Genomic DNA, 13294 nt, shown 5'->3' with positions numbered 1-13294 from the left:
AGGGCCCAGCTTCTACACCACTGGCCTCTTTGGACCAGAGAAGAACTGTGAGGACGTTTCTCCGGAGTGCAGCCTCCAGAGAGGCTGTGAAGCTGGGCTGGGCTTCGTCAGTGTGGCGTGAAGGCTGGGCCGGGGCCAGGTGCCCCTCTCTCAGACCTCCTCCAGAAGGTGCTGCCCTGGCTGTGACTCACACCAGAGGATGAGTGTCTCCGATTTCTAGGCTGTGGTTAGAAGTAAGACAGACAAAGCAATACAGGACTGAGGCTTGTGGTCCGTTGGTTTAAGGCCATTTTGAGGAGAGGGCGTGTGGAGGGCCGAGGAGTAGCGGGCAGGGCAGAGTGAGATTGAGGAAGGGGCTTGTTGGATGGTGAGAGCTCAGGAGGCCTTGGAGACCAGCTCACTCAGCTCCTCCTTTGCAGCTGAGGAAAATGAGGGCCAGAGAGGGGACGGGGTATCTTGCCCAGGGACACACGGCCAGTTGATGGCAGAGTTGGGATCAGAGCGTGGGTCTCCAGTGCCAACCTGCTGCTCTTTGTCCCAACAGGGAGAGAAGGCCCAGCAGTTCTTGGTGCTGGGAGTCCTGGGCAAATGTGACTGTCCTGAGTCTCCTGGATCAGGCAGCCTGGGCAGCTCCCCACCCCTGGGCCTGCCAGCTGTCACTGGTGTGGGAAGGGGTAACATTAAATTGGTCCCTGTGGGATAGGTCTGAGTCGAGTTTACCTGGGTCCTCTCTTTGCCCCCTTCCTTCTGGCAGGAGTTCCAGAACCAGGGCTGGGCTTCCTCTCCCCCACATGTGCAGGCCCTGCCCCATCTCTCTGCCCCCACCAGCACTCACCTGGCTTTGTCTTCTTGTTGGAAGTCAGGGCTGTAGACACACTGGAGAGGGCTGAGCGTGGTTGCACACTCTCCCAGGGCCTGTCCGTATGACAACATGGGGGCTGGAGGCCTTGGCGCCCTCAGCAACCCCCTCCCCACTCCCAGCTCTCAGGAGGATATGAAGCTCCCCTGGGAAGGGGCAGCTTTCACTCCACCTGCTGCCTGTTGGGCACTTGCTGTGACCTCGTAGACCCTTCAGGCCACTCCCCGGGGCCACAGACCTTCTGGGTTTGGAGCCCGAAGGGGTGGGATGCTTACCCCAGAACTCCAACTCTGCACCCCCCTCCCACCTGCCAAGCACACACTGGTCAGTGAACACGCCCTCATCCCATAATGTGCATCAAACCACACTCCTTAAGGCTGCCCCTCCCTTCCCAAATGGTTCCATTCTTGTGTGACTTTTTCTGTACCCCTCTGAGACTGCCCTTTCTATGTTAAGACAGTGCTGGAGAGCACGTCCCAGTTCCGGGCCTGCACATCTGGGCAATGCCCTGAACCCAGGGGATCAGGGCATCTGAAGATCATGGACCAGAGAGGGCGGGGGCCCTGGAAGCTGAGAAAAGTCCTAGGTCAGATGGGAGGGGCGGATATACCTGGCAGGTGGTGTGGGCATCCCAGCCCCTGGACACTAGGGTCAGTAGCTGGGGCGTGTGTTGCTCCACAAATTGCTCACACTGAGGGAGGAGACAGACACACAGAGGTGGGGGGACTCAGGTCAGTCTCATGACTCCTGCCTTGGGGCCCCAGCCTCCCCATTTATCTGGGTCACCCAGGACTACCCCTTCTGACTCTATGTGTAGTTCCAACCATCAGTCCCATTGGCCAGCCCTGGCTATAAGACTCTGAGCTGAGCCGTCAGATGAGCCTGGTAGTGGCTGTCTAGAACCTTCCATTAAGGATTCCAAGGCAATGTGATAGAGTGCTGGGATCGATTAGTGATGCCTGCCATGGATGTGAGAACGATATCAGTATGTGTGCCATGTATTTGCCACCTGTGTTCTAGACAATACCTTATAAAACAAGTAGAACACAACTGGCAATGCAGGATGTTCAAGTGCCTAGGGTGGAGTCATTGAGTGGATGGGTACTCGGGAGTTCTGAGTCCAGAAAGAGAGCATGGGCCAGAGCAGTCAGGGAAGACTTCTTGGTGGAGTGTGATTGACCTGGACTAGAAGAAGCAGTAGGATTTGCTCAGAGGTGTGAAGGAGCTAGAGTGGCTGAAGTGGAGGGTCTCTATAGGAAAAGCTGGGACATTGCAGATGGGGGGCCTTGAGACCCAGGCTGAGGGGCAGAACCTGAGCCACCCTTCTGCCCTGGAATTTCAGTGCTAGAAGGAACTTTAAAGTTCACCTGGACTTTGAGAGCTGGTGTGGTGGGTGGTGAAGAGCCCTGAAGGTTTTTGAGCAGGAAAGCGCCATGCAGTGAGGGGTATTTTAGGAAAGCAATCAGAGGCTGGCCTCAGAGTGCGATCCTACTTGACACAAGAATTTACTATCATCGACTCTGAGTATTGGGAGGGACCCTAGACCTCAAGCCCAGCCCTCTGCTTTTGCAGGCTGCTTGTGCCAAGTGAGTCACACCGTGAGGAGGGCCTGGGCTTGGAACAGGACGGGGACCCTGGACAGAAGGCCGGGCCCTCTCACGGCTCCAGTGGGCCCTGGCATTACTCATCCCCTGGTAGAGAACCACGTCCTTGTTCTTCCTTGCTCCATGTGAAAGTTCTGCTGGCCCTCTGGAACCCCCAATTCTTTGTCCAGAGGCAACTCCTGACCCTTATGGTGTTTTGCCCTGAATTACAGTTCTGCTATTGTCTGACCCACATCCTGTCTGCCTGCCTGTTAGCTCCTCAGGGAAAGGGACCAGCCCACCCTGTGTGTCTCCTGCTGGGAAGCCTTTCCCAGGCTCCATACTCTACCCAAGACCCCCCTGTGCCTGTCCCGCACCTTCTGCCTGTCCAGCCAGGTGCTTTGGCAGGCCTGGAGCACCACCTGCGACGTGGCCTCCTCCGTGCTGTTCCTGACCTGGGAGGTCACAGACATGCAGAGGTGGCACTTGGAGTCTTGCAGCAGCCATTCTCCTGGTGGGGACCCCAGAGTAGCGAGGGCTACAGAGAAAATGGTCCAGACAGCCTTGTCCTCAGTGCATTGCAGAGGGACCAGGAGAGGGCCGTGCAGGTCCAAGGGAGGGACAAGGAGAGTGGACAATAGGCAATCTCACCTGAGCCAAAGCTGTCCACACTGGAGCACCGGAGGATGAAGCCGCAGACCAGCTGGGGCAGCACACGGCTCATCAGGTCGTCCAGCAGGATGGCGGTGTAGCGCTCAGCGAGGCACTGGCAGATGCCGCCCACCACCAGGGGCACCACGTGGCACACCTGGGCCACAGCCACGGGCAGCACACCCTGGGGCGAGGGCAGATAGAGGGCAGGGTGGGACCTTCCCTTGGCCAGGAGCAGCTGGGCATTTTGTAGACTCTCTTGTGCCCCCTTTCATGAGGGAGAACTATGCCGTTCCAGGTGACTCTCCTGGAATCACTAAGGAAGTGCAGGAGCAGGGCCTTGAACCCAGGCAGTCTGACTCCAAAGGCTGTGCAATGCCTACTTGACTCTTGGGTTGCTGAAAGGGGCGGATGGAGCCCAGCCTTCTTATGCTGCACCCAGAGAGACGGGCTCACCAAGGCACACAGCAGCCTGGGCAGAACCAGAACTGGGACCTGTGTCTCCCAGCTCCTGACCTAGACTTGGTCTACCTTCCCACAGGCAGATTAGCTCCTAGCTGTGGAGTCCATGGGTGGTACACATGGGTGGTACAAATGCTGCTAATTGAAAGGTTGGTTTCGGCCCACCCAGAGGTACATCAGAAGAAAGCCCTGCCGATCAACTTCCAAAAACTCAGTCGTTGAAAAGCTAGGGAGCACAGTTCTACTCTGACACACAGGAGTCAGAACTGACTCCACAGCAACTGGTTTGATTTTTTGTTTTGGTTTATGGCTCCTAGAGCCAACATGTCCTTGGTCTCGGGGCCCCAAGGGGAAGCCAAGGGTTTCGCCACCTGGCCCTGATTCCAAAGACAACCTCTGAGCTGAAGGGCAAGAGAGGGGTGGAAAGCACATGGGTTCATTCCTTCACAAATTCATTCACTCAGTCAGTTTGCATGAAGGACCTACCACACAGGCTGGCGTTGGCCCTGCTCCTGCTTGTGGCCCTTGGGCTGCCCCCCAGTGCCAAGGAGGCTGAGGTAGAGGCTGGGCAGAGGGAAGCCTGTTTCTCTGGGGTGTGATACCTTCCATCAGCAAACGAACCCACCTACTTGTACAGGAACCCACAGTCTGCCTCCCTCCTGCTACTCTGGATGAAGGATCTTTGCTCTTTTATCCCCTTTGCCCAGCCCCACCCCACTTCTGCCACCTTCACCAGGGCTTCACCCAGGGTTATCACCTTTCTCTCCTGCCTCATTACCTCCTCCCTTCCGTCCATCAGTCTCATCAGCTTCTATCTTTAAAACACCTCACCCATGTCTGCTACCCTTTGCAGAAAAACTTCTTGTAAGAGTTGTCGATACTTGCTGCTTTCCTTTTTCCCCTCCCATTCTCCCATTGCCCACTCCATTTGGGCTTCTGTCCCCACCGCTTCTCTAAATCAGCCCCCTCATCAAGGTCACCAACAACCTCTGCTCCCAAACCCATGGGCACGTCTTATCTTGCTTCATCTCTCAGTAGCTTTCAGCACCATGACGACTCCCTTCTTCTTGGGACACTTTTTTCTCTTGGCTTCCATGACACCATGCTGCAGCTTCCCCTCACTTCACTGGCTGCTCCTCCTCCGGCTCTTTCATTGGCATTTGATCTGCTTGACTGGTGTGCTCCAGGGCTGCCCTGGGTCTCCTCCATCCCTCCCACACTGTGTCCCTGGGTGATGTTACCCACTCCCCTGGATTTAGATATCTCTATACCCACCAAAAGAGCCCTGGTGGTGCAGTGGTTAAGAGCTCTGCTGCTAACCAAAAGATCGGCAGTTTGAATCCACCAGCCGCTCCTTGGAAACCCTGTGGGGCAGTTCTACTCTGTGCTATAGGGTGGCTATGAGTCAGGATCAACTCGATGGCAGTGGTTTACATCTGTTGAAAGGAGCTCTGGTGGTGCAGTGATTAAAGCTCTTGGCTACTAAATGAAAGGTTGGTGGCTTGAACCCGGTAGCCACTCCGGGGGAAAAAGATGTGGTAGTTTGCTTCCATAAAGATTACAGCCTTGGAAACCCTATAGGGCAGTCCTTAGGGTCACTATGAGTTGGAGTTGACCTGATGGCAAAGGGTTTGAATTTTTTATAGCCATTGAAAACGTTTCGGAGTACAGTTCTACTCTGACGCACATGGGTTTGCCATTAGTAGAAATCCATTTGACGGCAACTGATTGATTACAGCCGGTGACTCTCGAATTGATACCTCTGGATCTGACCTCTCCCCCAAAGCTTGGGCATTCAACTACCTGCTTGACACCCCCTCTTGCATGTCAGATAGGCATCTCAAACTTCACGTGGGCAGGAGAGAACTCATTTTTCTGCCCAAACGTGTTTCTTCCCAAGTTTACCTATCTTATTTGGTGGCATTACCAAGAGCTGTTGGATCGAGCCAAAGTCCACAGAGTCATCATGGGCTCCTCTCTTGTCTTCACTTCCCGTGTCCCATCCACCACCGAGTCCTGTTGAGTCCACCTTCCAAACCTGGTCCTCCCACCAAGCTCCATTTCCCCCGCCACCTCCAGCTCTCGTTTTGATTATTGCAGCAGTCTCGCAATTAACCTCCTTGCTTTCATTCTCGCCTCCCACTTGCCCGATCCATTCTTCAGACCTCAGGAAAGTGATCTCTAAAGTGTAAATCAGAGCATTTATCCCTCTGCTTGAAACCTTTCCATAGCTGTATAATTGCATTTAGAATAAAATTTAGTGTTTCTTAATTTTGCTTACAAATTTCTACCAGGCCCAGCCTTCTCTGGTCTCTCCTCCGCCCACTCTTCTGCTGGCCCACCTGCTCTAGTCACACTGGCCTTCTCTGTTCCTCAAACTTGCTACGTCCATTCTCGATCTAGGCCCTTTGCATGCCATGGCCTTGGTGTCCTCCAGGTCTCAGCTTAATTGTCACCAGCTCAGAGTCTCTTCCTGACCAACCAGCCCAATTCCCAGTCACTGCCCATCTCCTTATCCTGTCTTCACCCTTTGCTCGGCACTCCTCACTCTCTGAACAGCCTCTCGCCCCCTTCAGGGTAAGCTTGGGGAAAGCAGGTACCTGGTCTGCTGCTGGGAGCCCTCAGTGACCAGAAGGCTTGTGGGACCCCATCCAGGAAGGGCTGATGGAGCAGGGCCTATCCTCATTTGGGCCTCATTTCAGGGCAGGGCAGCCCTGGGCTGACCGCCCATGGGCTGATGGTCCCTACAGGTCTGGAAGACTACAAGTTGGGTGCGGGCAGGGGTGGGAAGTCCTGCTGTGGAAGTTTTCCTTTTGAAAAATTAAACAACTTTTCTACAGAGACAGCTGGGGATTTTTCTTCATCAGATGGTGGGCTCCTAGAGGGCAAGGCAGCCTTATCCAGTTTTACACTTCACACCTAGCTTACTGCCTGGCATATACAAAAAAAACGAAAACCAAAAAAACCCCAAACCCATTGCCACTGACTCAATTTCGACTCATAATGACCCTATAGGACAGGGCAGAACTGCTCAATAGGGTTTCCAAGGCTGAAATATTTATGGAAGCAGACTGCACATCTTTCTCTTTTGGAGCAGCTGGTGGGTTTGAACCATCCACCTTTTGTGGCGCAGTGGTTAAGCGCTCAGCTGCTAACCCAAAGTCTGACATTCGCTCTGCCCCATAGTGTTTCCGAGGCTGTAATCTTTCCGGGGAAGCCCTGGTGGCGCAGTGGTTAAGCATTCAGCTGCTAACCAAAATGTCGGCAGGTCGAATCCACCAGCTGCTCCTTGGAAACCGTATAGGGTCGCTATGAGTCGGAATCGACTGGATGGCAATGGAGTGCTGGTAATGTTCATTGAACGAACATTCAACAAGGCATCTACCAGGCCTGAGCCTGAGCCTGGAGTCCTGTGGGTGGGGGCTATGCTCAAACAGCTCTGTCCTAATTGCTGGCAGCCAGCTAGGTGTGGGGGCGTGTGGGGAAGGTGCAGCTGCTGGGGCCCTGCTGAGCTCCGTGTGGGCCTGGACCCCTCACCTTGGGAATCACAGCTTGGATCCGCTTGATCAGAGTCCGGCAGAGCCAGCAGAAGGGTAGGGGAATGGGGAACTCCTGCTCAGAGAGATCCTGGGGAGAGATAATGGATGGAGGCGGGAGTGAAGGCTGGGAGGAGGTATCTGGCTGGGAAGAGGTATCTGACTGAGATGGGCGCTCTGCCTCCCCTGCCTCCTCCTCCCCTCCCGGTCCTGCCTCCGGCCTCAGGAGCTTCTCACCTCCTCCCCTGCTCTGCCCCTAGCCTTCCCTCTCCTCCTGCACAGCCTCTAGTTGGAACCCCAGTGTCATGCCACCTCTCTGACCTCCACTGATCCCTCCTCCCCCACTGTTGGGGCCCCCAGGGGCCCACGTGCTCATGAGCCTTAGCTGTGGCCCTAGCCCTCTGGATCCCATTATCTAGTGAGGGGCCGCTGCCTGGCTTTGTGGGGCCTCACCTGCGTAAGAGGCCCTGTCCCCCTCTGGAAGGTGCTGGGCAGCACGGGGAGGACCAGACTGTCCAGCAGGGGATCCAGTGGCTGTGGCTCCTGCTCTGGCTCAGGAAGCCTGGGTTTGCATAGGCCCAGGTGCTCACAGATGGCCTTTGGGTTCTAGGGTACAATGCAGGGTTAGGACTGGGCAGAGCTGAAGAAGGAAGGGGGGAGCCCCACTCCTGCTCAGACTGGTCCCAGGGCTCAGGGATCAGGGCCATGTCTTTGGGCCTGGAAATGTGGGGAGCTGGCTGGGTGGGGGAGCTGTGGTTTAGAGCTCACGGGGGTCGGGGAGCAAAAGGCAGAGCTGGGGCTGTGTGGGGACTTTGGGGCAGGTGCCTGAATGTATATGAGCTTGAGTTTGTATGTCTGTGAGAATGAGTAAGTGTAAGCCTGTGTGTTTATGTGCGAGAGTGTAATGGTGAGTGTGCAGGTATGGGTTTTGTGTATGGTGTGTGCCTGTCAATGTGCGTGAGTGTGTATACGCATGTGGGCCCGCTGTGTACAGCTGAGCAGGTGGGGCTCTGTCCGGGGTGCCTGGCTGAGGGGCACCCGGTTTCCTGGACACTTTGTGGACAGGGTCTCTGTGTGTGCGTGGGTGTGGCAGGGCTAGGGTGCTGTGGGGCGGGGGGGTGGGGCATGTGCTGGGTGAGCAAGGTCCCATGGCCCTCACGATCTGGCTCTGGAAGTAGTTGACGACCACTGGATAATAGAGGTCGAGCGCGTGGCGGCACCGGGGCACGAGCAGCTTCAGGGGGAGGATGTCACACTGGTGCTCCAGGAACCTCCATATGACGTCCTGGGAGGTGAGGTGGGGGAGCAGGGAGAGAGACAGGGAGGAGGATGCGGGATGCGGTCAGCCCACCCTCTCTGAGTTCTGCCTTGCCTGAATCCTTGGATGCAAGGCCCTAAACTGGCAGACTGACCACCCTTTCCCTAGGACACTGGAATTCAGAGAGTGCCAAGGTATTAAGGAGTTGGGCACATGTAGGGCACCCTCCCACTCAGGAGACACCATCTCTTGGCTGGGGCCCTCTCCTGGCCAGGAGGATCCTGGAGTCTGTCCCAGGTGACCCCGGGCCTCGCCCTGGCCAGGAAGTGTCCCCTTTTGGGGGCTAATCCCTGCCCCTGCTCTGTGTTGGCTCCCAAGCATCACCCAGAATCTGGGCCTCGTCACCTGGAAAATGGCCTTCTTGGTCATCTTGGTGAGGATTTGGACGATCTCCTCACACTCCCGGCACAGGTCATCCTTGGAAAGGGGCCCAGGGTGGGGCACATGAGTGGGGAGCATGCTCCCAGCACCAGCTCACGTGGGTGAGCTGCTCTCAGCAGAGGCTGAAGGGTACTCCAAGGCACAGGTAGCTGCCTGCCATCCCATCCTGCCCCATCCCATACTGTCCTGTCCCACCCCATCTGTCCCATCCCATCCCATCCAGTCCCATCCCATCCCATATTGTCCCATCCCATCCCCATCCTGTCCCATTCCACACTGTCCCATCCCATCCCATCCCATCCCATCCTGTCCCATCCCATCCCATACTGTCCCATCCCATCCCATCCCATCTCAATTCATTCCATCCAATCCCCTCAGGCCCGTTAAGAGTTCCTCCATCCAGACCCCCTAGTCCCCGTGTGACTTTGATTGGTACTCACGGCTCCCACATGTCCCCAGACTTCCTGTAGGCAGTGCCCCAGGGCTCCACACTGCAATGCTTGCTCCAGGCTTTGGCACCAGAACTCAGGGCCCCGGAAACAGGCCAGGGATGTGGAGCTCCCGACAGCTGCTGCTTGGGGCCAGAGCAGCCTTCTCAGTTCAGATTGGGCCACTCCCAGCACCCTGACCTCACCTAAGCCTCAAACTCAACTTTATAGGGAACTGGGATGCATGGCTGTTAAACCTGATGGAGTCGGACAGCTCTGGGTCCCACCTGCTCCAGTAGCCACAAGCTGTGTGACTTTGGACAAGCCCTGGAGCTTCTCTGGGCCTCAGCTTCCTTATCTTTAAACTGGGGATAATGTACAGATTTGGGGGTAACGCCTGGTACAGAGCCAGCGCTCAGAAAGTGGTGGAGATGACTATGAGGCTCCTGTCCTCACCTGCCTCAGGTGCGAGGGAGGTGAGGAGGGCTGGGGACACTCACCAGTGCCTGGGCCACAGAGTGTGGGCAGCAGCAGCAACCATGGCAGCAGGTGTGACTTGGCCATGACACCTTCACAGCCTGGGTGCCCTGCCTGGGGCAGGAGCCCTTATAGCTGGGGTCGGGGGTGTCGGGCGGGGCTTTGTGGGAGCAGCAGCCACCTCAGTGTTTGCCTTTGCCCTGGAGAGCCCTCCAGGGGCTTTGATCCCACCTCTTCCCAGCAATGACCCTCTTGCCTCCCTCCCCGCTCCTCTCCTGGCTGATGCTCTGCTCTTGCTCCCTTTACGCCCCTGTCCTAACTCTCATGGGCCAGGACTCCTGGCTCCCTCCAGTTGAGGTGCTTTATAGCCTCCACATCTGGTCCCATCTCCCTTTCTGGGTGTGAGAGGGAAGCTGAGGCAGGGCCGGGGGCAGCCAGTGGGCCCGCTCCCCCCCCACCCCCAGGACTCCTGGGCTTCCTCCGCTCTTGAGTAATGCCCTTAAGAGCTTCCTGCCTGGCTCTTGACCAAGGGAAAGCACCAGAAGGGCAAGACCAGGACCCTCATGGGACACCTATTTCCCACTCCCTCCCACCTTTTCCCCTGGAAAATCTGGTTCTGTGGACACATAGTTGGCATTAGTCAGAGAGCAGTTACATGGAAACAAAGAGAAAACAAAATACCCCAAGAGCCTGAAATAAGGATGTGGGGGCTCTTGGACAGTTCTGTCCAGAGGATGCTGCTCATGCACCCTTTCAGCCCTGGGGACCCCTCAGGGTAGGGGCTGGGGCACAGCTGATGGTTCAGCCAGGCTCCTGGGGCTGGAGGAAGCATCCTTCCTCTGCATCTGTGGATGCACCCAGGCCAGACCCCCACTGGGCAGGGCACCCTGGGAAACAAGCCCACTGCCTGACCCAGTCATAGGCAGACACCTTCTCGAGTGGAGGGAGCAAAGCATTGGCTGACTCTCATTGTCTTGGAGAACCGTTTACTGAGGGAGCCCCTTCCCTAGGGGACGCTCACAGTCTTCTATAATACAGGAAGCACCCCAATTCTCATGGGATGAGTAAGGCAGGAATTATCATGATGAAAAAAGCGGGCACAGGATGATTAAGCAACACACTCGAGGCCACGTAGGAATTCACGTAGTTTCCATTGGCTCAAAGCCTTTTGTCAGTACGACAAACAGAGTTGCCATCATGGGAGGTGACCAAGAATGCCTATAAATGTCTGACAAAAGATTGAGAACCCAGTGACTTACATACCACCTCAGGAGGCAGAACTAGAATGTGCTTGTAATTTAGTAAGTGGAAAACAGGTGAACCAAATTGTATTTGACTTGGACACAATTCGGACTGACTGGGCAGGAGAATGGGAATCTGTGGATGGCTGCAGTCAAGAGTGTATTGGGCAGGGTAGTCTAACCTCTGTGTCTTAGTCTCCCAGTGCTGCTGTAACAGAAATGACCCAAGTGGGTGACTTTAAAGAACACAAATTTATTTTCTCAGTTTTGGAGGCTAAAAGTCAAAATCAGGGTCTTGGTCACAATGATTCCTTCCTTGTAGACAATCCTCACATGGCATCTTTCTGCCTCTTGTGAGTGCGTTAGTATGTCTGTGCCTAATATGCTGTTTTTATAACTCAGAAGTGATTAGATTTAGAACCCATGCTACTTGGATATGATTGAATTAACATAACAAAGAAAACCCTAATTCCAAACAGGATTACATCTACAGGTATAGGGGTTAAGATTCCAACACGTTTTCTGGGACACAATTTAATCCGTAGCACTCTATAACAACCCATTGCCATCGAGTCGGTTTCGACTCATAGCGACCCTATAGGACAGTGCAGAAACTGCCCCATCATGTTTCCAAGGAGCTGCTGGCGGTTTCGAACTGTCAACCTTTTGATTAGCAGCTGAGCTCTTAACCACTACACCACCAGGGCTCCTCAAACCTCAGTGGCTTGACATAGTAAATGTTGACTTCTCTCTCATGTCACAGTGCAGAGCAGGCTGGCTTCATGGGGGAGAGGCTCTGGTCCATACAGTCATTAAGGGACTCAGTCTCGTTCTTCTACCAGCTCTGCCATCTCCCAGGGCTCAGGACCCTGGAACCTCTGCATCTGGCTGTCAGGGGATGGAAGACAAAGAGTGGAAGATAGTGAGGGAGGCTGTAGGGGTCAGGTCTGGGAGTGGTGGTGGCCATCATTTCTGCCTTCAGTTCATTGGCCAGAACTCAGTCACATGTCCCCACTGAACCACAACGAAGGGTGGGAAATGTAGTCTTCCTGTGTGCCCAGGAAGAAAGGGAAATGGAGTTGGTGAATACATAGCATTGTCTCAAATTCATAACAATGAATGCAAAACTATATATTTACATGTGGTTTTCTAGGTGGAGGGTCCATGACTTCCATCAGATTCTCAAAGGGGATCTGTATGTGCAAACTGCTAAGAACTGCTATCTTAGAGCATGAAGAAGGAAACAAAAAGTGAGACACTAGAAGGGCTGCCCTGGTTTTGGCCTGGGAGAGGGCGTCCTGGCTCACAGTCCCTGTGCTGAGCAATCCCCTAGCTCTTCTTGCTCTGACACCACCCTCACAATACAGTTTCTAATTAAAACTTGGCTTCTGTGGGGCATGGTCAGCCTGCACTGTCCTCCTGGCCCATCTGTTTCTCACTGTAAATAAATGAAGAAATGTTCTGCAGAAAAATACAAAAGAAACCTTTTGGTAGCTATTCCAGGGGATGAGAGCTTGGTTAACTTGAGATTGTGAACAAGAGATGGCTCCCCTATAGGTGTGTGGACAATTTGATATTTCCGAGGGTCAGTTCTTGTGACCAAGCACAGAATACATGCATCCTGCCTAGCACTGCACCCACAGCCCACCATAGGTCTATACTGCACAAGTCTTCTCTCCCCCTACGGCCCTGTCTAGAAACTAAAGCCGACCTTGCCACATTCCTGGAAAGGGAAGCCCTGCAGACCGCCTCCCCCAAAACTGGCCAGAGCTGATTGGACCAGGGGCGGACACTTGACCCAAAGAGAGTCCCTCCATTGGCTGAGTTGAGTCAGTTGCATGAGAGCCATTGACATGGTCTAAGGACTGACTAAAATCAAGTTGATGGTGCATGAGAAGGAAGGTTCTCGACCACTAATGCCAAGTGCCCTGGAGCTGCTCTGGCTCATTCCCGGCCAGAGGCCTGACAGGGCCACTTTTCCTAGGTCCCCATGAGATTTCTCTGAGGCCTTGCTTTTGTAACAGGATAAAAATTATTGCTGTGGAAATGTGCACCGACTCCCATTAGCTCAGCAAAGAGGACCCCATTATTGCCAACTCAGTGCCCCACTTCACCCCCCTCCACCATGGAGAGCTTGTTTCTGTAAAACCAATCCTTAGACCGTGTAGAGGGGCACAAAAGTGGCCAAGAAGTACAGGCTCAGAGGGGTGAGAAGAGGAGGGAAGGGCTGAAGAGAAGGTGACATTAGTCTGCTTAAAAGATAGAGGGAAAGTGCGCATGCATGAGAGAGGGCGAGGCTGAGCTGGAGGTGAGGAAAGTTTTTTTGGTTGTGGCAAATGTGAGGCTCCAACGTATGGG

General features: G+C 54.6%; 1 protein-coding gene across 1 annotated transcript; it reads right to left on the bottom strand.

Annotated features, from left to right (window-relative positions):
* Positions 1-397: 397 nt before the first annotated feature.
* SFTPB (surfactant protein B) lies at positions 398-9782 on the bottom strand. Its single transcript, XM_004388257.1, has 11 exons — positions 9719-9782; positions 9231-9364; positions 8755-8826; positions 8251-8376; positions 7545-7697; positions 7093-7182; positions 3094-3277; positions 2820-2980; positions 1470-1550; positions 836-915; positions 398-419 (listed from the first exon to the last, which is right to left on the bottom strand). The coding sequence occupies exons 1-11, from the start codon at positions 9780-9782 to the stop codon at positions 398-400; spliced, it is 1167 nt and encodes a 388-aa protein (XP_004388314.1).
* Positions 9783-13294: the final 3512 nt, after the last annotated feature.

The sequence above is a fragment of the Trichechus manatus genome, unplaced genomic scaffold (genome assembly GCF_000243295.1).
Source record: "Trichechus manatus latirostris isolate Lorelei unplaced genomic scaffold, TriManLat1.0 scaffold00208, whole genome shotgun sequence".
NCBI lineage: Eukaryota > Metazoa > Chordata > Mammalia > Sirenia > Trichechidae > Trichechus > Trichechus manatus.
The sequence above is the reverse complement of the archived record's forward strand: the minus strand, read 5'-3'. Positions and strand labels throughout refer to the sequence as shown.

Coding starts and splice junctions, on each gene's coding strand:
- SFTPB (XM_004388257.1), bottom strand. CDS start 9,782: ATGGCCAAGTCACACCTGCTGCCATGGTTGCTGCTGCTGCCCACACTC. Junction 7,183..7,544: donor GGACAGGGCCTCTTACGCAG/GTGAGGCCCCAC, acceptor ATCTCTCCCCAG/GATCTCTCTGAGCAGGAGTT. Junction 2,981..3,093: donor TGTGGACAGCTTTGGCTCAG/GTGAGATTGCCT, acceptor TTTTCTCTGTAG/CCCTCGCTACTCTGGGGTCC.